Genomic DNA, 27,446 nt, shown 5'->3' on the forward strand with positions numbered 1-27,446 from the left:
CCCCCAACCCCTTTTATAACGATAGGGTCTCATTATGTCGCCCTGGCTAGCCTGGAACTACGTAGATCAGGCTGGCCTTGAACTCACAAGAGATCTGCCTGCTTCTACCTCCCATACCCAGCTCGGCAACCCATTTTACAAAAGAAACTCCAGTGGCTGTGATTTTACCACAGTCAGTGTGAAGTGCCCAGCTAGGATTTGAATATAATCTTTGACTCCCATGTTGTGTAGAAGGAAGAATTGGAATGCTGGGTCTTGAGTCTCACAGCCACCAGTCACAATCCATATTCCTGTGAGCACTTAGTTGTTTGTTTGTTTGTTTGAGACAGGTCTTGCTGTGTAACCCTGCCTGGCCTAGAATTCACTATTTAGACCAGGCTGGCCTTGAACTCACAGAAATCTGCCTGCCTCTGCCTCCTAAGTGCTGTGGATAAAGGCAAGCACCACCATGCCCATATAGTCAGATATTTTTTTTTTAAGATTTATTTGTTTATTTAATGTATGTGAGTACACCATTGCCCTCTTCAGACACACCAGAAGAGGGCATCACATCCCAATACAGATGGTTGTGAGCCACCACGTGATTGCTGGGAATTGAACTCAGGATCTCTGGAAGAACAGTCGATGCTCTTAACCACTGAGCCCCCAGGTGTTTTCATTGTAGCATTTTTCGAAAACATTTCTCCACGGGGGACACAATGTCTCTAAGGGTCCTGATATTAGGGGTTTTACTAAAGAACAGAACTGTTCCTCTATTCTGGCCCCTCCCATGGGGGACTCCTGGCCCTTCAAGTGTGATCTGAGAGCATAAACAGAGAAGTGACCTGTGGAAACTTGTGAGGTATGAGTAGAGTTATTGGGAGTGATGGACCAAAGCCACCTTACCTATAACCCTGGGCCTTTTATGCCTCACCCAGCTCCCAAATAAGGACACGGAGACTCAGTATCTTTATTAAAAGCTTTGTGCACTATAGCTGGGCAGTCCCAGCTATTCTAACCTGACAATGTTGGCCTGGTCTATGTCTCACCAATCACCTGTCCATTTTAGTGTCATCCCAGCATCTGCTTCTTCCTCATGTTGGGCTGGACTTTGCCTCCCCTTCCCATCTGAGACCCTCTCTTTCAGCCCAGAAGTCCCACCTTAACTCTCCAGCCCAGCTATTGGCCATTCAGCTCTTTAATTGACCAGTCAGAAGGTGGTGGAGAAGATGTTTACAAAACAATGAGGCAGGAGAAGCTTAACAATACATAAATCCATCTTATTGTAGTCAGATCCCAGCCTTCTGTGGGTTCAGAAATCAGCATTTGAATAAAACAAAAGACAATTTTTACCTGGTGTGCAAAAAAGGTTATCCCTACACTTACCCATCCTTGATGTCGGAGCAACTGAGAGAAGCAGCTTTAAGACATTGGTCAAAGACACTCAGGGCAGTGGACTCCTTCAGTCTATCAGTCAGCTCTTAGGAAGCCTTTGGGTAGTAAGTTTGAAAGCTAATGGCAGCTCTGAGTTCACTAGTGAACTTGGCTGAGTCTGCCTTAGTTTCAAGATGGTTGTGTTTAGCTCAGCTTTTGGTATTAAAACCATCCTTAGTTTGGAGCTGTTTCTTTCTTTCAGTAAATGGATAATTGATATCTGCATGATTCAGGGGCATCTAGAGCAGTGAACTAAACAAAGTCCCCGCTTACAGTCTGGTGTGAACTATATTTTAATCCTTTGCAAAACAGGTGCTAGTATCTTCCTCTTCTATGTAAAATGGAGTCACTGAGGCAGTCAGCAGAAGTCCAGGATGTAGAACCTGGTTGGCTGCCTCCATAGCCCAAGGGAATTGGTTCTATAGTGCCCCATAAATCTGCCTCTGAGGAATGAATGGTAGTGAACTGGGGTTTGGAGACAAGCCAGCTGCCTTCTCCCAGCAGAGGGGAGGGCTGGTTGCTGAAGACTCTGCTCTATATCACCATCCATTGTGTCTGGGGAGACGGTCTCAAACCTCTCGTCACCTCCTCTCATAACGCTCTGTTCCTAGGTTACCCAGAATGGGTGTTCTTACTGCTGTATCAGGGAGGCGCCTTAGGGTGGACAGTGAATAACTAGGACCAGAAGCTAAAGGTGTTTTTTAGAACAGTTGGAGGATGGTGGGATAGCGGGGGAGAGGACCTCCCTTGCCAAGATCAGTGAGACATCTATCCAGAGACTTGATGCTGAAGAATAACGAGGGCTGGCAAGATGGCAGCACATTAAGGCCCTTGTCACCAAGCCCAGTGACCTGAATTTGACCCTGGGACCCACATGGTGGAAGAAGATAACCACGGCTGCAGGTTGTCCTCTGACCTCCACACGCACACCAGGTCATGTGCCTTTCCCTCCTCCCCCACCATAACTAACTAACTAAATGTAATTTCAAGAATTAACTGTGTTGGGATAAGTACCAAAGTAACTAGCTTACTGACACATCGCCAGCTTAAGATGCCTGGGTACCAGCACACAGACCATTGGCACCATCAGTGTCTTAGATGCCCCTTGCCTCCCAGAACCCTTCTCTCAAGATAACTACCCTTCTGGCTTTGGATACTGTAGACTAATTTACCTACATTAGAATTTTATATATGAATCATAATGAGGTGTGCGTTACTCTTCCTGAAACCCCAGTAGTTGAGAACTAATGGATCTAAAAGACCTTGTCTCAAAAGACGAATGGACTCAGCAGATAAAGACACTTCCTGCCAAACCTGAGTTCAGTCCCTGGAACCCACACAGTAGAAAGCGAGGACTGACTTCTGTTAAGCTGTTGTCTGACCTCCTGACTACATGGGCATATGCTGCAATGCTCACACACACATAAACTAGATAAATAAAAATGTAATAAGAAACAAACAGGGATATTCATATAAACTGGGAACGGTGATGCATGGGCTGTCATTCCAGCACAGAGGATCTTGAGTTCAAGGCCAGCATGAGCTACACAGTGAAACCTTGTGTTAAAGAAAAAAAGGATAGACCAGACATTCAGATATGAACCTATAGGAGCCATTCTCATCCAAACCACCACAAAGTGTGACAGGGACTGTGGCTTTCTAGGCAGAGATTTTTTATCCTGACCATGGTAAGAGAGCAGCAGCTTTCTCCTTTTGCCTCATGGTCAAACTGATTTCCCCCCTCACTGCAGAAGCAGATAAGTGTCTGAGATCTAAAGCCAAGTTGAAATGGTCATTCAGCTCACAAATGCCCGGGCATGTACTTGGTGTGAGGTATCCAGAGGTAAGCAAGATTCATGGCTTCCTGTGAGTTCCCAGAGTTAGAAAAGCACACAGGTCAATCACAGGGCAAGTAGAATTACTAATCCTCAATTCAACACCCACCCCCATGCCCTACCCCACTTTAGGCAGGCTCTCACTATGTAGCCGAGGCTAGCCTTAGAGTCATGATTCTCTTTCCTTAGCCTCTTTAGTGCTGTGATTACAGGTATGTGCCAGGTACCATTCTAGGTGATGGGGATACCTGTGGATGTGCGAGAGCCCGGAGCTTCATAGGTCACTTTGAAAAGTGGAGAGGCAGGCAGAGTGAGTATTGAGGTAGAGTAGGAATTGAGGGAAACCCTTCTAAGCGAGAGGCTGAGGACCAGCTAGAGTGCTGGACATGAGAGATGGCAGGGGATGTTTCTGCAGGTGACCAGCGTGGGTTCTGTGGTTTTAAATACTTTCCATATGTCTGAGCCATGGAATGTAAGGCAGGAGAGCGATCAAGAGCTGTTTAGAACTGTCTGAGCCCGAGCGAAGATAGCAAAGTGATGTTAGGGAAAGGCAGGCCAGATGCTTGGGCAGGATCATAGCCTCGGAAGTCCTCCTCTGAGCCAAGATGCCGACCTCCCCCATGTTCCCACCCCCTCCTCCCTGGCTTTCCTCAGACCAGAAGGCATGTCTTGCATTGAGCCTTACTCCTCACTTCATTGATTGGGGCAGAGGAACTGGCAAGAAAAGGTTCAAAAGCTACCAGACAAAATGACATCTTTTGTTTTTATTAGAGTATATATTTGTTTTGTATTCGTGTGTGTGTGTGTGTTTGTGTGTTTGTGTGTGTGTGTGTGTGTGCGCGCGCGCGCATGTGCGCGTGCCTGCCCAAATAGCAGTCAGAGGGGAACTTGTAAGAGTTCTCTCCTTCCACCCACGTGGGATCCAGGGATCAAATTTGGTTTGTCAGGCTTGGTGGCAGGCGCCTTTATCCAGCCCCTGGGCCCACTTCTTGAGAGCTTACTGCATTCCAAAGCCTCACTTCTTACTTGATGTAATAAAGCTCCTTTAATCCTCCAAAAGCCCCATGGGTGGGTGGAATCGGCCCCATTTAGCTGGAAAACCTACATTAGTAATTTTGTAACTTGCCCTGTGTCATCTACTAGAAAGTTGTGGAATCCAGCTTTGAACCTCCCTAAGTATACAGTACTAACCATGTGGAGATCCAAGTGGTAGAGGGAAAGCAATTGCAAAGTCCTCTGGCCCCAGACAAGCTAGGGGAAGATTGGAAATGGTTAACTTCTGACTCAAGAGCCTTGAATTCCTGTTCCCTCCCCTGGCTTCTGTTAATCACTGGGAAATGGAGTGGTGGGGGCGAACACTTGTATCCAACAACTCTGGCTTCTCCTTAGGATTGGGGGGTGGAGTTCAGATACCAGGCCTGACTCGGCTCAGACTGACATTCTTAGCAGACACTGCCACTGGCTGTTTATCTTCTGCCTCTCCTCAACCCTCACCTCCCACCACTGGCCCTGGATAGTGGAGCTTGAAAGACCCCCCCCCTCTCTTGTCTCCTCCACCACCAAATTCCAAACCAGAAGCATCAACACCAGTGGTCTAGAAACTACCATAGCTACCCAGGCTGCAGCTATCCTGGTCCTGCTGAGCTGCTCAGAAATACCCCATCCTAGGAAAGCAAGCCCGGTGAACAACTTCCTTTCTCTCTGACTTCATCACTGACTAGCCACAGAGGAGAAGGCTGGGAGCCACACAGCCAGTTGGTGGGGCAACCTCTCTCAATGAGGAGATGTGGTGGGCTGCTTCCCCTCAGGACTTGAATGGAAAACTCTAGGGTGAGGAGATGTAACCCCAGGCCTTCCTTTCCCCCCCTTAACCAAAGGATCCCATCTTTGCCCATCTGAGAGTGCTTAAAGGCCAGGCATGCCAGGGATCCTAGTGCTTGGAAGGTGGAGACAGAAGACTATTGGGAGGCTGAAAGCTGGGCTCGATGCTGCATGCCTGTAATTTAGAACTCAAGAGTCTGAGGCAGGAAGACTGTGGGGCGAGGCAGCCTGCTCTACATAGCAAGACTTTGTTTCAATAAATACATAAAGAGACTGCCTGAGAGAACTGGACATACAGCTAGATCAGTGGTAGAAGACATGATTAGCAAGTCTTTAATTCCCTAGAATTATGTTTATAGGGGTACATATTTCTAAAAAGATTCTTTTACCGCTTGAGACAGAGTACTGCTATGTAACCCAGGCTAGCCTGGAACTGGAGACCTTCCTGCCTCCACCTCCTGGGTGGTAGAATTACATGCAAATTCTACCAAGCCTGGCTTCCTTTCTCAGATTTGAGGACCATAGCCCTTTTCCTGGTCTGTCTTCTGTTGTTGTATATGCATGCATGTGTGTCACACCAGGCACTTGGAGATCAGAAGACAGCTTGTAGAAGTTGGTTCTCTCTTTCCACCCCATGGGTCCTGGGCATGACAGCTTAGAGGCAGGCACCTTTACCCACTGACCCACTGACCTTGGTCATTTTATAGAGAAATAAGACCTCCCATCTAAACTGAATATGTAGCATGGGTCTAATCCCAGTGCATAAAAACTGAGGTGAGGACCATGCGTTAACACCAACCTGGTCTGTATAGCAAGATCATGTGCCCCACCCCCAAATTCCTTTAGACTCTTGTTAAACAGGTCGGAAGGAATAGACATACTGTACACCTGAGCACTTAAAGGAAGGGAACTTTCTGTCTTGATGCTCACCCCAAACTGTGTGACCTGGGAAAGTTCCTCTAAGTCCCTGCTCCAGACCTGGAGGCTCAGAAGGCCCCCATGCCCTAGGATTCTGAGGAGATAACACTCTGCTTAGACAATTAGACAGTTGGAGGGTCTGCTAAAGGGACCCTGCCCCTTGGCACTTCCTGGGTATCCTGCTTCAGTCTGGCTGCTGGCTGAGCTACCTTCACGAGACAGGCCCTATCTTGTTCCTTCAGGCGTGAGGTAAATGACTGCTTGTGGGATTCCTACATACAAGCCAGAACAGGACACCCGGCCCACACCCTGCCTTCTCCCTGTGGAGTCCCTCAGCCCAGTTTCCCAGCTAACTCCCAAATCCTTTTTTTTTTTTTTTTTTAATGGTCTTTATCCTATTCCAGAATTTTCTTACATTTTCCCCAGCTTGGACTTAGCCCCACACCCACTGTTCCATCCCTGCCTTCTGCCTCTGAGCTAGTAATTCACAAGTTTGTCTGATAATCAAAATTCACTGGGGAGTCTTTTATCTTTTAAGTACCCTGCCCCCATATATGTTATTTTATATTGTTGATATGGGGCTGAGTGGTTGTTTTAAGATTTATTTTATTTATAATTAAGTATGTATTTGTGCATGCGTGAAAGTGTAGGCGCCCACAAAGGCCAGAGCCTTTAGATTCTGTGGATCCTTATAGAGCTGGATTTAGGGGCAGTTGGAAGCCACCTGGTGTGAGTGCTGGAAACCAAACTCGGATCTTTTGTAAAGCAGTGTATGCTTATAACTGCCATCATCTTCCCAACCCCTGAGGTTTTTAATTAAACCATGTATATATGCTCCCCATAGATACAAACATTTTTACAGTAAAATATGTGGCACTTTCTTTATGGACAGAGATGGCTCTAAGCACTTGATATGTACCACTAGCTCATTAAACTCTCCGTGTTTGAGGGAGGTACCATCACCCTGTGTTACAGTCGAGGGAACTAAAATCAGTTAAGTAACTCCCCACTTCCCAGGCCACACTGATCTGAGCAGACAGAGTTTAGACTTAACAACCTGACTCTCTGTCAGTAGCAGGACATCATAAATAAATACAGGATAGTTTTCTTCCCGGGATACTACTTGATATGGGCAAACCTAGTTAGTGGCTTAATATATTCCTATTTTGTAGACCTTTTTAATTTTTTAACAAAACACTTTATTTGTGTGTGTGTGTGTGTGTGTGTGTGTGTGTGTGTGTGTGTGTTACTTGGTAGAGTCGGGGTTTTGAAATCTTTCTGCAGTGTGGGCACCAGGGATTGAACTTGGGTCCTCAGTCTTGGCAGCAAGCTCATTTGCCGGCTAAGCCATCTCGATGGCCCCATTATAGATCTTTTTCCGTACAAAGACATGAGCACACATACAGGAATTTTAAACAACTGGACTGTGTCACACATACATGTTACTGTACAGCTTGCTTTGTTAGCTTAGAGAAGCAGGGCGACTTTCCAGATTGTGAAATGCACATCTATCATGATTTTAACCACTCTGAAGTCTTCCAGTGGTGGACAGGACATGATTTATTTGAGCTAGCTCTCTGTTTTTATCTTTTACAGATGTGGTGGTAGGAAGGAGTTAGCACCAAAATTGTGAAGTGTTTGGATTTTTAGAAATCTATCAGGAGTCGCCTTATTAGGAAAGACACCCGGCCGACCACAGATGACGAAGTGCACTGTGCGTCTTCCCCGTCCAGGCAGACTGAGCTTTTTATGGCCAGACTCTGCTGCAAGCCCAAGATAAGGCGTCTGCACTATTTAAAAATCATTAGTTCTCGCAGTAACATTTTTTTTTCTTATGGCTCAATGAGTGTTTCATAAGCATTCAAAATCACCAAAAATCAAGACAGTATAAAGCTGTATAACAGAGAAGTAAAGAGCCAGATGTATCCATGCCGGCGTTATTTCCCGAGACTGCTCAGGGCTCGAAAGTGTGGTTCTAACAGAACAAGAAAGAAAACATATTCCCCCCCCCCCCCTTACATTTGCCCAGTAAACGTTGGTTTCCAATTTTAAAGCAGACATTCACTTCTGATCTTATTTTCTCTTGAAAGAGATTTATAAATTCTTTCCTAATCCGAGATAGTGCTGTGGTAGACAGTCCTGCGCAGGGCACAGTCTCACTGATGTAAAGAGTGCATTCCAGAAAGCCTCAGATAATTCATAACGCCCAGGATTTGAAGTGTGTTTCCGTCGTGAACTGTGTATATGGCTCAGGGCAGCTGGGGCTTTACAGTCCCACAGTCTCTGCAGCTTGGCAACTATGTGACTTTCTACTTTTTTGTTGTTGTTGTTTTTCCGAGACTGGGTTTCTCTGTGTAGCCCTGGCTGTCCTGGAACTCACTCTGTAGACCAGGCTGGCCTCGAACTCAGAAATCCGCCTGCCTCTGCCTCCCAAGTGCTGGGACTAAAGGCGTGCACCACCATCGCCCAGCATGACTTTCTACTTTTTTTTTTTTTTTTTTAAAGATCTATTTATTTTATGTATGTGAGTACACTGTAGTTGTCTTCAGACATATCAGAAGAGGGCATCGGATCCCATTACAGATGGTTGTGAACCACCACATGGATGCTGGGAATTGAACTCAGGACCTCTGGAAGAGCAGTGAGTGCTGTTACCCGCTGAGCCATGTCTCTAGCCCCCTACATTTTTTTTTTTTTAAATACAAAAAATTGTGATTTGTGGGGTCTTTTTTCTTTTTAAGATTTACTTATTTACTTTGTGTGTTGTTTTGGCTGCATGCATATAACTACACCATGTACTTCGCCAGTGCCCAGGAAAGTCAAAAGACTGCATCAGATCTTTGAGAGCTAGAGTCACAGACCTTTGTGGACCACCATGTGGGTGCTGGGAACCGATCCCAGATCCTCTGCAAAAGCAGCAAGGACCCTTCACTTCTGAGCCTTTGTGCCAGCCCCCTGATATAATGAATCTGTGTATCTTTAAACTTTGCACACAAGGGGGGACTTTGTTTGTGGAATCATTTTAAACTTCTACAGTTGAGGTTTACATAAAGCTCATCAACAAAATATTGGGGTCTAGAGAGATGGCTCAGCAGTTAGGGCTCTGCTCTTGCAGAAGACCCTGGTTCATTTTCTGATACCCACACGATGGGGTTCACAGCTATTCTTAACCACTTAGTTCCAGGAGATCCAGTGTTTCTTCTGACCTCCATGGGCGCCCAGTACACAAGCAGTGCACAGATATATACACAGGCGAAACATTCATACACAAAGTACATCTAAAAACTCACATGCATTATTAAAGTAGAAATATTAGCCGAGAAATAAGAAGTAGAAGAGGGAGGATCCAGAGTCCAGGGCAAGCCTTGGATACAAAGGAATTTGGGTATAGTCTGGGCTATACAGAATACTGTCTCAAAAAATAATAATTAGCTGATTGCTTGGGAGGCAGAGGCAGACAGATATCTTTGAGTTCAAGGCCAGCTTGGTCTCCATACAGAGTTCAGGATAGCCAGAGCTACATAATGAGACTCTGTCTAAAACAAACAAAATAATAATGATAATTAGCTATGTATGGTGCATGTTTGTTTGTTTTTTAAAAGAACAGGTCTCATTGTGTAGGCTAGCTGGCCTGAAATTCAGAGATCTACTTTTTTGCTTCTACCTCCAGAGCGTTGGGATTAAAAGTGTGTACCACCATATCTAGCCTTGACTCTTGCCACTATTTGGGATGCAGAAACAGGTGGATCTCCATGAGTTCAAACCCACACTGGTCTAGTAGCAAGCTCAAGGCAGGCCAGGGCTAAATAGTAAAATCCTGTATTAGAAAAAGATGATGGTGATGATGATGATGAAGAAGAAGGAGGAGGAAGAAGAGGAGGAGGAAGAAGAGTAGAAAAGGAAGAGGAAGAAGAAGAAAAATTGTACTACAGTAAGGGAATTAAATAAGTGTGTGTAAAACCACAAACACACACACCTACCAACAAGAAGCGGCACATGCTTATAATCTGAGCACCAAGAAGATGAAGTTCTGAGGATTGTGAATTTGAGGCCAGCCTTAATTACACAGTGACAGTTTGCTTCAGAGACGGGGAGGGGGAGAAGGAAAAAGAAGAGTTGGAAAAGGAGAGGAGACAGTGTAACTAGAGTGGAGGTAAAAATTATCTATCAACAGTTTTGAGGGGTGTTGTTTATTTAAAGATTTATTTTTTTAAATGTATGTATGTGTTGTGTGACAAAACTTTTCCTGGGGAGACAAAATACACTTCCCTACTCACCCCAGATAGAGAACCCACAACAGACCAAAATTCAGATATTACCAAAATCCACCTTGTGAACCCATGAGTTTTATTGTGCTACTAATAGTCCGGAGTTCCCTACAGGAGCAGAAATGACTCAAAGACACTTACATCACCAAAGCCCGCCCCAGCATGTATGATAGCTCACAAAGCTAGGAACTGAAGCTATGGACAGCTCAACAGGTTAGAGAGTGTCCTTTCCAAGGGACTCTGGTCTAAACCACTTCCAGGCAGCTGAGCTGGCTTCAGTATTTCAGGCAGCTGGGCTCTCTTTTCTCCTTACTCTGCCAGGGAGGGGCCTAGTGAATCTGGTCAGTTTCAGGTACTTCCTGGGGGTATCTTGAGTTGTATACCTTCCTGCTCAAAGAGCTCCCCTGCAGGATGGAATGTTTTGATCTTGGCGACTGCTACACAACAGTGTGCTTACATGAGTTTATGTGCACCACATACATGCAAGTGCAGAATTTATGTGCACTCTTGTGAAGTGCAGATGCTCTCACAAGAGGAGCGCTTAGAAACTGACTCAGGAGATGTTTATTTCCAGGTTTGTTTGTTGGTTGGTTTGGTATGTTTGTATTTTATTTTAGTATGTTATTGTTGTTAGCCTGGAACTTACTATGAAGACCAGGCTAACCTTGAACTTACAGAGATCTACCTGCCTCTGCCTCCATAGTGCTAAGATAAAGGATATGCACATCTTTAGAGTATGGGTGTTTTTAAAAAGTTTACTGACAGTTTTTATCAGCTGTGTTTGTGACATTTGCTCTGGACATTTGGGTCATTGTGATGACACTAAACATATCAAAAGGAACAGACTGTGAAATATAAAAATGAGAAAGCGGCATTCTGTCCCCAGCATTCAGCAGTGGGACAGAAGTTCAAGGACATCCTTGGTTATATAGTGAGTTCAAGCCATCCTGGGATACAAGAGACTCTGACTCAAAAAAAAAATGCCATTTTAAAAAATGCTATTTTGGAGCTTGTAAGATGGCTCAGAAAATACAGGTGCTTGCTATGCAAACCTGGTGACCTTAGTTCAGCCCCCAGGACACACAGGAAGGTAGCCAGAAAAGCTGGCTTGCTGGTGCACTCACATCATGCATGAACACACAACCGTAAATTCCCAAATTTTAATAATTATATTTGGACTTCCTCTCTAGCAATTGCCACTTTTTAACACTTTATATTTCTATTCTGAATGACTTACCTGTTTGCCTTCTTTGTGTTTTGTTGTGAAGGCAGGATTTTTACACTATAGTTCAAGCTGGCCTTGAACCCACTATGTTCTCCTGGCTAGCCTTGAACTTGTACAATCCTCCTGTTTTCCTTTTTTCCAGTCCTAAGATTTCAGGCTTTCACCACCACACCTTTTTTTTTAAAGCAGATCTTCCAGATTCATCTCCTTTCTCTCCATCCAAGTGTCTCACACCAGTCAGTGCCCGGAGCCAGCTTTCCCAGTTCCTCCTCCAGCACTTTTAGACTGGTGGCTGGGAAGGTGCTCCAGGCTCCAGGCCTCAGATTGTAAATCCTGCAGAAATGAGGGTGATTTCTGTCAGCTAACCTCACTCCCAGAGGTCGTACATCCTGCAGGACCGTTATGTATATCTTGTAGGAGTTTATAAAGCTACTACTGGCGGCAGGCATGACTTCCACTTCAGTTCCAGCATCAGCACACTGCATAACCCTTAAACATCCAGAAGACAGTGTCCGGGTCTCATGCTGGACTTCCAGCTTGTCCTCTACAGAAGCTCTGGAGACAAGCACCAGAGCCCCCAAGTGTGCTAGAAATTAACTTCAGTGAAGCTAGTGAGGGGGTTAGACCGCCCAACATGCTCTGGGGCAGCTTCTGAGTCAATCAACTGCACCAGGGCGCTCAGCCTGCATAATGGAGGTACATTCCCAGCATGCTTTTCTGCCCTACAGCCTCTCCCCATTAGTCTGCTCAGGTCCAGTCTTGCTCATCATTTTTCCCCTCTCCTCTTGTCTTAGCCTTCGGTGCTAGTCTATGTAAGAATGTGCCACCACAGCCGGCCATCTTGGTATCTCCTTGGAAGATGTCTGATGGTTAGGGTTCAAAGCCAGGGAGCCTTCTTGGTTCCAGGGCTCGGCTCCATCTCTCCTGATTTGTGCCGTGTGGAACTATTAATATTGTATAATTGTTGGATGAGTACTGTAAATGGCTCTTTGTGACCTTTTCTCCGCTTTGTAGAACACTGGCTTCCCTTGGGAGTTTCTTTTATAGTATTTGAGGCTATAGTGCAGACATCTGAGTGCCTGTAATACAGCCCAATTAAGCATTCATTGAAAGGTTATTGAGTCCTTCATTTTTCTCTTATCTAAGCAGCAGACTTGAGCATACTCACAGATCCGGTTTTTACCATACCTGGGATGATTTCTGGCATCATACCTGGGCTAAAGGGCTTATTTATGGATTCCTAAGTGATAGAAAAATACCAGTTTCCATTGTCACTTGTCCCAGGAGTGTACAGGAGCACCTGGTTGCCCGGTAGTGGTTCATATCACTTGGCCTTTAATTAGTCTTTCTCAGTGGGTTTTTTTTTTCTATATGCAGCTTTACTTAGGAAAGTCCCAGGATCTTTCCCGTCAGTTCCACGTGCTTTTCCCCATACTGTCTTTATCCTACCTCTTATTCAGAAGTCTGCTCACCTTCTAAGGCACATCTAAGACAAACTAGAACGGAGACTTTGAAGGCATTCTCTCCTGGTGCTCTCTCAGATGCCCTTGTGGCCACACCCTAATCAAACAGGTACTTCTCTTGTCTTCTAGTCAGTTGCCCGACATCAGCAGGTAAATTGGCCAAATTGGCCAGGACTGATCACTGAGGGTCTTCGGTCCTCAGAGAGATGGGTCGTTTTTTGTTTTGCCAGAACAGCTAACAGAATTGGACATTGGAACTATGTAGCACCTTGATGTTGTGATGAAAGTCAAATCCTCCCCTTGGGGTTGGGAGGGAGGGATTTGGACATTTCTGACCTAAGGGAAAACAGATATCCCAGCACAGTATCCATCAGTTTGCATAAATCTGTTTAAGAAACTTCCTTTCTTCCCCAGCTCTATCCCAGAGGCTGGACTCCTCTTGCCCAAGTTTTATAGTGGTATCAGTTTTAAGATCTGAGGCCAGCCTTCACAGAATGAGTTTTGAAGATAAACCAGGGCCTCCAGGTTCCATTGAGTGTCTCCTATCTAGGGCAGAAACACTGGACTCCTACCTGTTTGATTGTGCCTGTTATGATACTTTCTATAGAAACAGTCCCAGCTGACAGCCGTCTGTTTCCCTGGGTCCAGCAGGCACATCTTCTTCCTTCTTCAGAGGACTCAGGTTCAAGTTCATGTCCCTCTGTGGGGAGAACAGGCCACATTAGTCGAGTGCATGAGGCCTGGGGCAGGAATGGAGGTCAGAACCACGGTGAGGTCTTTGTTTTCCAGCTTTCAAGTTTGAGCTGTTGTGTCATGTGCTCGCTGGTGCTCATCAACTCACCTCAGAAAGATAGTGACACAAGCCCATTCATGCCCCCATGAGTTAGCTAAGATGCCTGGCCTGGCAACCCTACCACAGCCAGGAACAGACATCTTTCATTGAGGAAGGTAAGGCTCAAGCAGGGGATCAGCTTTAACCTGAGAGCGTGGCACAAAGCCACTGGTTCCAGGAAGCATCTGCAAGGAAGCTGGAGTGATCTGCCTCAGGACTTAACTTGTCAGCAGTTTCTCTGTGATGCCTAACTTACAAAGAAAGTGACTCATGTTCTCACAGATGCCCCAGCAAGTTTCCCTAGAAAGGTCGGTGTGTCTGTGAAATGTCCAGCCTCTGCCTCCCACAGTGAGCCACAGAGACCCCCACAAACAGCCCTTTCCAGAGGCAGACTGAGCCAGTTTTCGTCTATGTTCTTGGTCACTGGGCATCTACTTCTCTATACTTTATTCTTCAGGTAAATCACAGTTGCAGGCTGGGAGATGGCTTTTTTCTGTGGTTTAGAAAAGACTAGCTGTGGAGAGAGTGAGTCCTGGAGAGATGGTGCAGAGGTTATGAACACTGGCTGTTCTTCACAGGACTCGGGTTCAGTTCTGAACACCTATGTGGCGGCGAATGACTGTCAGTAACTGCAGTTTTAGGTATCTTGCGCCCTCTTCAGGCGTATGCAGGCACTGCATGCACTTGTACACATTCTCTTTCTCTCTCTCTCTCTCTCTCTCTCTCTCTCTCTCTCTCTCTCTCTCTCTCTCTTTTAATTTTTTAAAAAAGACCAGCTGGGTATGATTACACACACCTCTTATCCTAGTACGTGGCAGGCCGAGGCAGGAAAATGACAAGTTTGAGGCCAACCAGGCCTACTTGGTGAGTTCAAAGGCAGCCTGAGATGCATAGCAAACCTTATCTCAAAAGAGAAAAAGGGGGATCAGAGAGATGGCTCAGTGGGTAAGAGTGCTGACTCTGCAGGCATGAGGACCTGAGTTTGATCCCCCCCACATAAAAGTCCGGCATGGTTGTGTCGGACTCAGGATCATCGAGCATTGAGGGCAGAGACTGGGTGATCCTGAGGGTTATCTGGCCAGCCCAGCTCAACTGGGGTGGGATGAGGCACTTCCAGTTCAGTACGAGACTGTTTTTTGTTGTTGTTGTTGTTTTAAGGCAATAAGGTAGAGAGAAATAGAGAAGACACCTGGCCTCCATATGGGTGTTAATGAGCACACCCACACATTGGCATATATGCACCATACACATATATGACACCAGTATACGCAACACATGAGTTGGGTGATGGAATCTAGGACTTGATATAGACACCTCTGTATGTATTATGCATGCATAGATTGATGGTACTTTTATCGAAGGCTTGTCTTGAACCAGGCACACATTAGTTTTCCCATTTTTCAGATGAGTAGACAGAACTTTCATATGCTCACAACGTTTGCGTAAGCATACAGTTGATAAGTATGTAGATTTCGACCCAAGTCTTCTAGGCCTCTGTGTGGCTATGTAGTTGGCCTTCTCTCTGATGCTGTTTCCTGGGGAGCAGTTCGAGACACCTCCACCCCTGTACCCCCTACAGCCTCTTGTTCACTGAGTTGTTGGTTGGAAGCTGTAATACCTTCCTGGCAGGTGATAGTTCTTCCCAGGACTGGGGAGGAAAATACTTAGTAGCTGAGTGTCTTGAGCAGAGTGGGTGTTTTTAAAGCATGTCCCTGCCTGCCTGGATTCCTGCCCCTTGGTTGTGTCCTGCTTCCTGTTCAATATGAGTTGGGGCTGATGCGCCAGGAATATGTGGTTTGCGGGGGAAGCTGAGACATCCGTAATATGTGACTGTTGGCTGCTTGATTGTTGTCTCAGGGGCACTGTCCCCTCTGAGAATAGATGGACACCCTAGATACTGAGACGCTAACATCTAGCACCGTGCACCAGTGGGGAAATGCAGGAGACAAGGCAGCAGAGTGAGCTGTACACTCCTTGAGGGTAGAGGTTGTAGACAATGGGAAGAGGTTTTTCTGAGTTAGTGGCTCCTTGTGGTTGCGCAGATTTTAAAGTTTGGGGGTGGGGCTTAAGTTTGGGGGTGGGGCGAAAGTGACTGAAGTTTTTATGTTTGTTCATTGACACAGGATGCCAAGGACAACTTCAGACTGTAGCCAGCAAAGACAGAGCTCATGATTCTTGTGCTTCTTCCTTCCCCATGCTGGAATTACAGGCATATGATACTGTGCCTTGCATGTTTTAAGTGTTTCAAACAAATGTATACGTATGGTCAGTGCCATGGGAATCGAGAAGGGCCTGTGACAAAAAAAGTCTTCTTTGTCCCAGCCGCAGGGGTCTCTTCCCAGAAGCCTGATTTTATTAATTGCTTTTCAGAGATTTTTTTTTTCAATTTTCTGTTGTTGGTTTTCCATTGTATTTAGGGTGGTGGTGGTGGGGGGGTTCCCACAGAGGCCAAAAGAGGGCATCGGGTCCCTTGGAGCTGGAGTTACAGATGGTTGTGAGCTGCCTGAGGTTAGACACTGGCATCTGAACTCCATTCCTGTGACTGATGAGGAAGTGCTTGTCACCACGGAACCATCTCTCCAGCCCTCAAAGACAGGACAGATATGGAGTAGGGGTGCAGCTCAGTGACAGCATTTTTGCCTAGTGTATGTGAGTTCTGGTCAGTCTCCAATGCCACCAAAAAAAAAAAAGTCAAATAATAAAGTACAAATGTGAATATATTAGCAGGGACCACATTGCTGTCTACCTTTGAAATGTGTTAACAACGGGTCCTAGGATCTTGTCATATAGCCTACAGAATGATAACATCCGTCGCTGATAGCTTGTTTAGGTTTTGAGAGCTGAGGGACCAAATCCGAGGCCTCATATGCTAGGCAAGTGCTTTACCACTGAGCTAGATCCCTCCCCTTTTCATAGGGGACGTCTGGGGTCTTCCTTGCATGGATGATAATGTCACACGAGTCAGTCCCTCACTGATGTGCGTTTAGGTTGTCTCTGCACTTTAGCTGTCAGTCATCCACTGTTGATTAGCTTGGATAGCCAAGAGCGCCCTGCAGGGATGCAGGCATACCTGTGGATGAACAGTTTTGTTCTTCCATGTTGTACACAGGTTGCATCACACCAAGGCAGTTTTTGCATGAGTGCCTTGCTGAAGAATATGGCTTTAGACTTCTGACCGTGCCTGGGTTCTGATTCTAATCCTATTCTTTAACAGTCTGGATTTAAGCAAGTCATGTGGCCTTGGAGTTCTGGTTTCCTGTGGTGAATGCTAGATGGTGCTGTTTGCATCTGACAGAGTCATGTTTTGGGGTTTTGATCTGTGTGGTACTTGTGGTAGTTCTATGAAGTTGAATGCTGTTCTTCCAACTCTAAGCTTCTAATAAATTAATCGAAGCCCTTCATCAAGACAATGATGCTTATGCCAGGCCATAATCCCAGCACTTTCGAGGCAGAGGCAATCGAATCTCTGAGTTCACATCCAGCCTTGTCTACAGAGCAAGTTCCGAGACTGCCAGGGCTACACAGAGAAACCCTACCTCCAAAAACAAACATAAATTTTTTTTTTATGTTTGATAAACATAATGATGCTCACAACAGATTTTACAAATAAAAATATAGGGGGCTAGAGAGATGGCTCAGTAGTTAGGAACATATACTGTTCTTGTCAAGGTCCCATGGTTAGTTCCCAGCAACCACAACCACCTAACTCCAGTTCCAGGGGTATCTAGAGCCCCCTTCTGGACAGTTCAGGTACTGCATGCATGTGGTATACAAACATATGCAAGCAAAAGAGTCATGCACATAAGGTAAAAAACAAACAAGCCGTGCAGTGGTGGTGCACGCCTTTAATCCCAGCACTTGGGAGGCAGAAGCAGGCGGATTTCTGAGTTTGAGGCCAGCCTGGTCTACAGAGTGAGCTCCAGGACAGCCAGGGCTACACAGAGAAGCCCTATCTCGAAAAACCAAAAAGAAAAAAACAAAAACAAAACAAACAAACAAAAAAAAAAAACTGGCTTTAAAAAGAATCCCTATTATTTCTGTAGATGGTAAGTGGAAGAAGCTGTCAGAAACTAGAAAAGGCCAGTGTTGGGTGGTTAAGCAAATGACTCCAGGTTCAGACTGATCTGGGAACGACTTGGATTTTCATTGCCTCTCTATGTAATTTCAATGAACTTGTTTAACTTCTCAGTTTCCCAGACTCAAAAATGGCCATTAAAATGCTTCTCATAAGTTTCTTCGTGAAGGTGAAATAGGGAGCTATGAGCTGGGCATGATGGCACATGTCTATAATTCAGATACTTGGGAGACGGCTGTGGGAGGCTCAGAGGTTCAAAGCTAGCCTAGACTACAAGGGACCCCATCTGAAAATTAAAAAACTAAAAAGCAGGCTGGAGAGATGGCTCAGTGGTTAAGAGCACTGACTGCTCTTCCAAAGGCCCTGAGTTCAATTCTCAACAACCACATGGTGGCTCACAACCATCTGTAATGTGATCCGATGCCCTCTTCTGGTGTGTCTGAAGACAGCTGCAGTGTACTCATAAATAAAATAAATCTTTAAAAAAAAAAAACTAAACTAAAAAGCAAACTATGTTCGTGTTGGCTAGTAACAGTAATGCAGAAGAATGAATCCCTGACCATTGAGACTGGAATGCTGGAATGTAGCTGTTAAGACCTCTAGGACAAAGTCCCATGGCTGGTTGGTTGGCCAGGACAGAAACTGAGTCTCACAATTCTAAAAGGTTAGCATTGGAAACCAAGGAAGGTTTGGTTTCATGAGGTGCTTCTCTTTGGTTTTGCGATGACCAACTCCTCTATAGCCATCCCATAGCCTATACTGTGTCCAAAATGTCTCTCCTAAAGATACTAGCAATAGAGGGCTGGAGAAATGGCTCAGTGGTTAAGAGCACTGATTCTTCTTCCTGAGGTCCTGAGTTCAGTTCCCAGCAACCACATGGTGGCTCACAACCATCTGTAATGGGATCTTATGCCCTCTTCTGGTGTGTGTCTGAAGACAGCATATATATATATATATATATATATATATATATATATATATATATAATTTAATGAATAAATCTTTTTTTAAAAGACACTAGCAACAATGGGATAAGGGCCAGTGACCTCTTTTAAGACCTTTTCTTGAAATATAGTCACATTGCGATATACAAGGAGCCAGAGAACTTCAGTGTAGAGATTGGGTGGGGCAAGAATCCAAGATAATACAGGAGTCCGGCTTGGTCAACACACTTGAAATCCTAGAATCTCCAGAGATAAAGACAGAAGAATCATGAAGTCAAGCTTGGGCTTCAAATTGAATTCTAAGCTAGCCTGAGCTACATAGCAAGACCTTGTTTAAAAACAGAGGGCTGGAGAGATGGCTTGGTCATTAGAGCACTTGCCACTAAAGGATAAGGCCAGGAGTTCTGACACTTGACACATATAAAAGCTAGGAGGAGCCCTCAGGTAAAAGCCAGATGGTGGAAGGAGGGAACCAACGTGGTATGCTATGAGGTGCACACGTCCACAGACACACAAGTGTAATTGTAGCGAAATAACCAACAGCCAGGTGGGTATAGTGGCCTGCTGGAAATTCCAGCACTCTGCATACACAGGATCCCCGGAGCAAGCTGACTAACTCTCTGTGAGCTCTGGGCTCAGTGAGAGACCCTGCTTCAGTAGGTGGAGAGCAACTGAAGAAAACACCCCACGTAGATGCACATGCAAACAGAGCCAAAAAGAACAGCAAAAACAGAGACTGAAAATAAATGGTTAGCATATAGCCATGGCCAAGTGGTTAAAAGTGTTAAACGTAACTAGCAGTCGTGGAAAGGGTCAATTCCTTTGAGGTGTTTCCCCCGTCCACAGTTGCAGGCACACTGTATGTCATTTCAAATTCTGCTCGCCTTGTTTCCTAGCACGAGAGCATCCCTGTATAATTTAAAAAAATATATAATATTTTCTGTATTTAAGCTGATTTAGTCTTTATCATATCAACTATTCCTGGTTTTCTAGGTTTAAGACAAAGCAAAATTCCTCAGATGAGCCTGCAAAAGTGTGCAGTAGAGTAAAAGACAAGGCCACTCCATGGATTCCATGGCTCCTGGGACCCTTCTGGAATGGGATCAAGTCCAGATCCCTTTCTTCCCCAAGCCAAGTGTGTCAGCAGGGGCCTCCTCAGAGAGGGTATCGTCAAGGAGGCAGGGCTGTCTCTAAGCAATCGTCACTTTCCCACAAGCACATCCCAGCCTTCTAGGAGGATTCTGGATGTGTGCATGCTCTGGGGCTCTGGGGCTCTGGGGCTCTGGGGCTCTGGGGCCCTGGGGCTCTTGAAAGCTGGCACTGGATTCCTGTGGGCTGCCGATGGCTCGTTATGGTTGTTAAGCCCTGCTGCCCCTTCCGCTGACTTCATCCACCTCCATAAGCTCTGCCAGTTCCTCAGCTTCACACGGTGGAGTCATACCAAATGTGTTGCCAGAAAATACGTTGTGGATATAAATAGTTTGGAGCAAAGTGCAATTAGGAAGAACCAAAAGAACCAGGCATGGTGGCGCGTGCACTTTTTAAGTCTCCCTGTTCGCTTGGATGACTCTCTGAGGTCAAGGCCAGCCTGGTCTACAAGGCTATATAGGAAGACCTTGCCTTATAAAAATAATAACAGTAAATAATGAAAATAAAGAGAGGAGGTATATCCCCAACACGTTGAAGACCTGGATTTGATACTTAGCACTGAAGATAAAGGTGGGTGAGCATACAGAAGAGAGAGAAGGCTCTTTCTGCCCTCCTAGGTCAGGCTATAAACTCTCCTTTCTGGAGAACAGCTCTTAGCAGTAAAGAAATCTCTTGCAGCTTTAGTCTGTTCCCTAGATTTATATCCACAGTTTCCTGCCTCTGTAATGGCTTCCCTTTGTCTTGTCATGTCTCTGAACCACACTGTTCATTGTGGAAGAAGGTGCAGAGTTTGAAACATTTCCCCCCCACCCCCGCCCCATGCCGTCCACTGAGGCTTTGCCTATGTGACACACACTGAATGTGTTAATAAGCTTGCTTGCCTCCTCTTACTCTGTCTTGTATTACAGGGTCCATCTAACAAGCTTTGGCTGTTAGTGGGGGATTGTCTTTCTTCCCCAGCCAGCATGCATCCTGCCTCGTATCTGGCTTTGCTTCTTGGCTTCAGCTTCTTGATTCCACCCTGGTTGCATGTTCCTGGGGTTGAGTTGTTCCAAACGTGACGATGCCACAGTGTTTCTGTCCCTGATGCTTTCGTGGACACCTGCCATTTCCAGTTGTAGCAATGATGCACTGCTAGAAACATCTTAACATGTACCTTTTTAAAAAAAATAGTTGGAATTGAATTCAGGACCTTTTATTATTAGACAACACTCTACCATTGAGCTACATGCCCAGCCTTGAGAATACATTTTACATTTTTTTTTCAAATTTTATTTATTATTTAATGCATATGGGTGTTTTGTCTGCATGTCTGTGCACCACATGTGTACTCGGTTTTTGTGGGGGCCAGAAGAGGGGGTGAGATCTCCTGGAACTAGAGTTATATGATGTGGGTGCTTGAAATTGAACCCAGACCCTCCAAAAGAGTAACCAGTACTCTTACCTGCTGACCCTCTCTCCAGCCCCACTGCCAGACTTTTCCACAGTGGTTGTTGGCTTGCTGTCCCCACCGGCCATGCATGAGGCATCTGGTTTCTCCACATCCTCCCTCTGGGAGTGCAGCTCCTCACTAAAGCAGCCAGTCTTGCATTTGCAAAAACCCTGGGATTGGTCCCGGCCACACAGAGTAAAAGGGGTGGAGTGGGGCTAACGCCAAGCTTGGGCAGATGCCAGTGACTTGTAGTTAGAACTGCAACTGCTCAGTGGTTAAAGGCACTGGCTGTTCTTCCACAGGACCCAGGTTCAGATTTCCCAGCATCCACATAGTGGCTCACAAGCACCTGTCACTTCAGTACCAGGGGAATCCAGTGCCCTCTCCTGGCTGCTTTAAGCACTACATGCCCGTGGTGCACAGATAGTACAAGCAGGCAAAAATAAAAACCCTCAACACTCATATGTGTAAAATAAAAATAAATTGGTTTATTTTGTGGGGGAACTAGAAGGCAGTAGCTTTGCAGGCAGAATTCAGATTCAATTACCAGAAGTTGAACAAATTGTCTGTGGAGTAACAGTGTCTGTCACGTTGTTGGGGATAGGTTGCCTGCTGTGTGCAGTTAGCCTCCAGAACACTGGTTGTATCTCAGCAAAGCTACCTGCCCACAACTGTGGCTCTCCAGCCTGATGAACACACAAAGGGATGGTGAGGTCGTCCTCCCTCACTCAAGTCCAAATGTAGGGGCTGGGATGATGGCTCAGCATGCACTGTTCTTCCAGAAGACCTGGGTTCAGTTCCCAACACTCATGTCAGGTGGCTCACAACCACTTGTAACTCCAGGGCATCTGACTTTTCTGGCCTTCTCAGGCACCTGCATACATGTGTCATACACTTATACACATACCAATGGGGGGGGGGGTGGGAAATGTTTTAAGTAATAAGACTGCATGTTAAAGTGCCAACTGAGACTTGTAACCATCTGCTGGCCAGGAAAAGTAAGCCAAGCCCCTGGGTGCCACCGGATGGTAGTCCTTAATCTAGTCAAGGGACTGCTTTTCTAATTCCCCCCCCCCCTCTCTTCCTCACAGTAGCACTGGCTGGACATGAAGTGCACCATGCAGACAATGCAGAAATCATTACACTGAATAGGGGGACAGTCCGGGTAAGTTGTCATGTCTCTCTTCAGGGCAAAAGGAAGGTGCTATGTTCAGACGACTGCTGGCCAGAGTCTTTGTTACTATAGTAATAGGAACCAAATTAACCCTTAACCCCAGCCAACCAGCTGTGAGCTGTGACTGCTAATCAGAGCAGAGACTGAAGCTTACCAATAGGGGGCACTAGAGAGACAGTCCATAGGACTGGGAAGAGGGGCGGGCCTGCCATCATCTAGCTCACTCAGGCTCTGTAGATGCCTCCAGCACCTTACTCCCTTGCAGTTTGATCCAGGTTAACCCCAGGTGAAGGCCATTTGAACACAGGATTGCCAACCCTATGGACTTGTAGAATTGTAGACCTGAGGCATTTAGTCATACTTCCTCATGTCTTCCCCCTTCTCTATGTATCTCTGGCTATTGTAGAACTCACTATATAGATCAGGATGGCCTTGAACTCAGAGAGATCCGCCTGCCTCTGCCTCCACCCCGCCCCTGCCCCGTGAAAGCTGGGATCAAAAGCATATGCCACTACAGCCAACTTCCTGGTGCCTTTGCTTTTCTGAATAGCCGAATATACAAAATTTAAAAATATTTAAAACCATATAACAATCTTTATACCTTGTATATATATACACAAATAAAAATGGACTTTTTCCTCCTCTTTTTTGTTTTCCTTTATTGTTAATATTACAATTGTTGTTGGGTATGGTGGCACATGTCTTTAATCCCAGCATTTAGGAAGCAAAGGCAGGTGGATCTCTTGAGTTTGAGATCTATGGACCAGGACAGCCAGAACTGTTACATAGAGAAATTCTGCTTCAAAACAAACAAACAAACAAACAAAATTAAATAAGCAATTGTTATTATTACTTTTTTTTTAAAGACAGGTTTCATGTGATTTAGGCTATCCTCAAATTGCTATGTAGTGGAGGATGACCTTGAATTCCTGATCCTCCTGCCTCTGACTCCTTTCTCCTTCCATGCAAAGGCTAACTTATTCTTCACATCCTTGCTTGCAGGGAGGGAAGGGTGTGATGAGCTCCCCACCCACACGCATCTTACGGAGACGAAAGAGAGAGTGGGTGATGCCACCAATATCGGTCCCCGAGAATGGCAAGGGTCCTTTCCCTCAGAAGCTGAATCAGGTATGATTGGGCAACTCCAGGGTCTGCAGGATTTACAAAGGCCTAAGACCAAGGCTTCTAGCTGCTAGGTGGGGGCTGCAGAAGGCTCCTGGCCACCAGGTGAGGCACCTGTCCCTCTGTCAACTGTCATTTTCCTTTGTATCTAGCTCAAATCTAATAAGGACAGAGGCACCAAGATTTTCTACAGCATCACTGGGCCTGGAGCAGACAGTCCCCCTGAGGGAGTCTTCACCATAGAGAAGGAGACAGGCTGGCTGCTGTTGAGTATGCCACTGGACAGGGAGAAGATGGTCAAGTATGAGGTAAGTAGCCTTTAGCAACCAATGTAGATGTTTTCTGAGGCAGGCGCAAGGCCTGGGAAGGTGGGAACACCAGATGACCCCGGACCTCTGTGCCCACAGCTTTTTGGCCACGCTGTATCCGAGAATGGTGCCTCTGTAGAGGAACCCATGAACATATCCATCATTGTGACAGACCAGAATGACAACAAGCCCAAATTCACTCAAGATACCTTCAGAGGGAGTGTTCTGGAGGGGGTGATGCCTGGTAAGAAGGATGGGAAGGGGCTGCTCCGGACCTTCCTGCCTGTGTGACAGATCCCTTCGTATTCCCTGTGCACCTCATGAGTCCTGGTCAAGCCTGCCCTGTGGCAGAGCTCTGGCATTCACTTGGAACCTTCCCAGAAGCTCAGGGCTCAGCCAGGCTTAGGAGCTGCAAAGACTCAGGCTTGAATCTGGACTTTGTCTCTTTGCTGGCTGTGACCTTAGGCACGACCTCTGGGCTTCAATACAAATCAACCTTGAAGTATTAAGAAGATTAGAAAGAGCACGTGCCACTGAGGGTGTAGCTCAGGGGTGGGACACGTGCTGGTGCTGCGTGTGTGTGTGTGTGTGTGTGTGTGTGTGTGTGTGTGTGTGTGTGTGTGTTAGGCCCTGGGTACCAGCAGCTCAGGAGAGAGAGAGAGAGAGAGAGAGAGAGAGAGAGAGAGAGAGAGAACTCATTGTGTGTGTACTATATACTGTGGAGTACCCAACCGGAAGTTATGCAGCCACGGGGCGAGCAACCCAGACTGGGGGAATTAGAGTGTGATTTGCAGAACACAGAAATGGGTTGCCTTCCCTAGGGAAGAGATGAACAAAAGATGAGGAATAGATTCATATGTCTAAGCTCAGCAACAGGTGCTGGGAGACAGAAGGGGTCCTCTTCTTGCTTGGCGTGATCTGGACTGCTCACCACTTGGCTTTTCGGCTGAGAGTTTCAGATAGGTGTTGACCAGAGATTGCCGATAACAGAAATTCCCACCATTAAAATATTGATTTATTTGTTTTAATTTTTTTGGAGACAAGATCTCCCTGTATAGCCCAGGCTAACCTCAAACTTGTGATCCTCCTGCCTTAGCTTCCTGAGTACAAGCCTGCACCAACACTGATAAAACACTGCATAACTCTGGCTAGTCTGAAACTCACCATGTAGATCAGGCTGGCCATGGACTCAGAAAATCACATGCCCTCACCTCCCGTGGCTGAGATTCCAGGTGTGCACCACCATGCCCAGCTTTTAAGTCTTGTTTTGTTGTGTGTGTGGTTGAGTTCCTTTGTTTGAAACATGGTTTAACTGTGTAGCCTTGGTTGGTCTGGACTTACTATGTAGACCAGGCTAGCTTAAACAGTCTGAACAAGAGGAAAACTTTGCTTTTTCCTTTCCCTATACTCAGAAAGCTTAGAGGCAGTTGATCCAGGTGCCAATGGGCCTTCAGTTAAAGAGCAAGGACCCTGTCTTGTTATTCTGCTGTTTCAGCTTCTGTTCCCAGTTAGCTCTTGTGGCTGCTGCAGCCATTACATTTAATGGGTGTGTGTGTGTGTGTGTGTGTGTGTGTGTGTGTGTGTGTGTGTGTGAAGAACAACATCCTTATTTTCTGTTTAAGACACAGTCTCCCTACTTGGGAGACTTGAACTTATAGACAGCCCTCCTGCTTCAGCCTCCCGAAATTGGGATTACAGGGTTGAGTCACCAGCTACAAGTATGTTCTTTTTTTAAAAAAAGTTAACTTCCTCCAAATGTGTATGTATTCTGTATCAGAAGTTACTGCCATGGTCACCCCGTTGCTGGAAGAATGGGAGATAGTGTTTGTCCCCAGGGTCTGTGGCCAGCCTAAATTGAGGATCCACTCTCCCAGAAAGAAAGACAGGAAGGCAAGTGGGTTCCAGGAAGCCGGCTGCCACCCATCAGGGGAGAAAGACCCTACTGGTGTGTGGGGCAGAACTTCACAGGGTTCCAGAGTAGGCAAGGCTGGCTCTGGGCTGAGAGGGAAAAGTACTCAGTCATCCCCTCTCCCCGGCAGGCACTTCTGTGATGAAGGTGACGGCCACAGATGAGGACGATGCCATCAATACTTACAATGGGGTGGTGGCTTACTCCATCCATAGCCAAGAACCAAAAGAGCCCCACGACCTCATGTTCACCATTCATAAAAGCACGGGGACCATTAGCGTCATTTCCAGTGGCCTGGACCGAGAGGCAAGTAGTCTTCGGGAAGGTACTGCCCGAAGAGGCCTGACTCAGAGTGGAAGCTCCTATGGCTGCCCCAGGGTCAAAGCAGAGCTGTGTAGACCCAGGTCACCTGGGTTGGCTTGGCCGCTGCTGCATTTACTTCTGCTGTCCCACAGTACCTTTGGGCTAGTGGCCTGCTGCCCAGCCTGCTCGCTAGATCCCCTGGGGGTGAGGAGGCAGCTGTAAAATGCAGGCTTTTGTGCTTTTCTCATTTCCTGTCCAAACGGCTCATTTAGTTTGCTTGTTGCCTGGATTTGTCCCTGGTGCGCCACAAAGTAGAACTAGCTCCGTGGCTATTGGAATTACCTTCTGTTTCCTAATTAATATTTTTGCCTAGATCCTTGCTCTTAAATTCCTGTGTGGAGCAGCTGAGGGTTGGGGCAGTGCCTGGGCTTCCCCAGGATAGCCCAGGAGAGTATTGGGCTATCTACTCCCCCACCCCCTTCTCCCTCGTCATACATAATTGTATGGAAGTGGGTAAGGAGTGAGCCAAGGAATTGAGAAACAGCGGAGGGGGAAGGGCTGCTTCCCAGGTGAGGAGTGGTCTCTCACATCTGACTTACAGTGGACTCTTGGCTCCTTTCTCCCCCAGAAAGTCCCTGAGTACAGACTGACCATCCAGGCCACAGACATGGATGGAGAGGGCTCGACCACAACTGCAGAGGCCATAGTGCAAATCCTTGATGCCAATGATAACGCTCCAGAGTTTGAGCCGCAGAAGGTAATGCCCCCTTCCTTCCTGCGTGTGTCATCACAGAAAGGACTGGCGTTGGCTGCTTCTCTGAAACTAGCCCATGCTCCTACCGACAGAGTCCCAATTCTGTCACTTGCTGACTGTGTAACCTTACTTGCTGACTGTGTAACCTTACGTAAACTGCCTAGCCTCTCTGTGCCCAGTTTCTTTTCTTTCTTTTTTTTTTTTTTAAGATTTACTTATTTATGTTATTTATATGAGTACATTGTAGCTGTCTTCAGACACACCAGAGAAGGGCATCAGATCCCATTACTGATGGTTGTGAGCCACCGTGTGGTTGCTAGGAATTGAACTCAGGACCTCTGGAAGAGCAATCGGTGCGCTTAACCGCTGAGCCATCTCTCCAGCCCCATGTGCCCAGTTTCTTAATCTGTGAAATGGAGATAATGATAAATACTGGGTACACTGTTCTGAAGTTTTGTTGAAATGATCTGTGTACAGTTCTTTCCAGTCTACAGGTGATAC

The 27,446-nt window shown here is 46.2% G+C and overlaps 1 protein-coding gene across 2 annotated transcripts in view; it reads left to right on the top strand.

Moving 5' to 3' along the window:
* Cdh3 (cadherin 3) overlaps positions 1–27,446 on the top strand; it is a 48,679-nt gene that overhangs the window by 3,991 nt on the left and 17,242 nt on the right. Inside the window, exons 3-8 of one of the 2 annotated variants that reach the window (XM_034522914.2) lie at positions 22,470–22,540; positions 23,552–23,677; positions 23,824–23,979; positions 24,079–24,223; positions 26,019–26,194; positions 26,820–26,948. In XM_034522914.2, coding sequence (XP_034378805.1) covers positions 22,470–22,540; positions 23,552–23,677; positions 23,824–23,979; positions 24,079–24,223; positions 26,019–26,194; positions 26,820–26,948 — 803 coding nt within the window. Of the gene's footprint in view, positions 1–22,466; positions 22,541–23,551; positions 23,678–23,823; positions 23,980–24,078; positions 24,224–26,018; positions 26,195–26,819; positions 26,949–27,446 lie in introns of both variants that reach the window. The other variant, XM_034522913.2, reaches the window with a different exon arrangement.

This window comes from Arvicanthis niloticus, chromosome 18, assembly GCF_011762505.2.
Source record: "Arvicanthis niloticus isolate mArvNil1 chromosome 18, mArvNil1.pat.X, whole genome shotgun sequence".
Classification (NCBI taxonomy): domain Eukaryota; kingdom Metazoa; phylum Chordata; class Mammalia; order Rodentia; family Muridae; genus Arvicanthis; species Arvicanthis niloticus.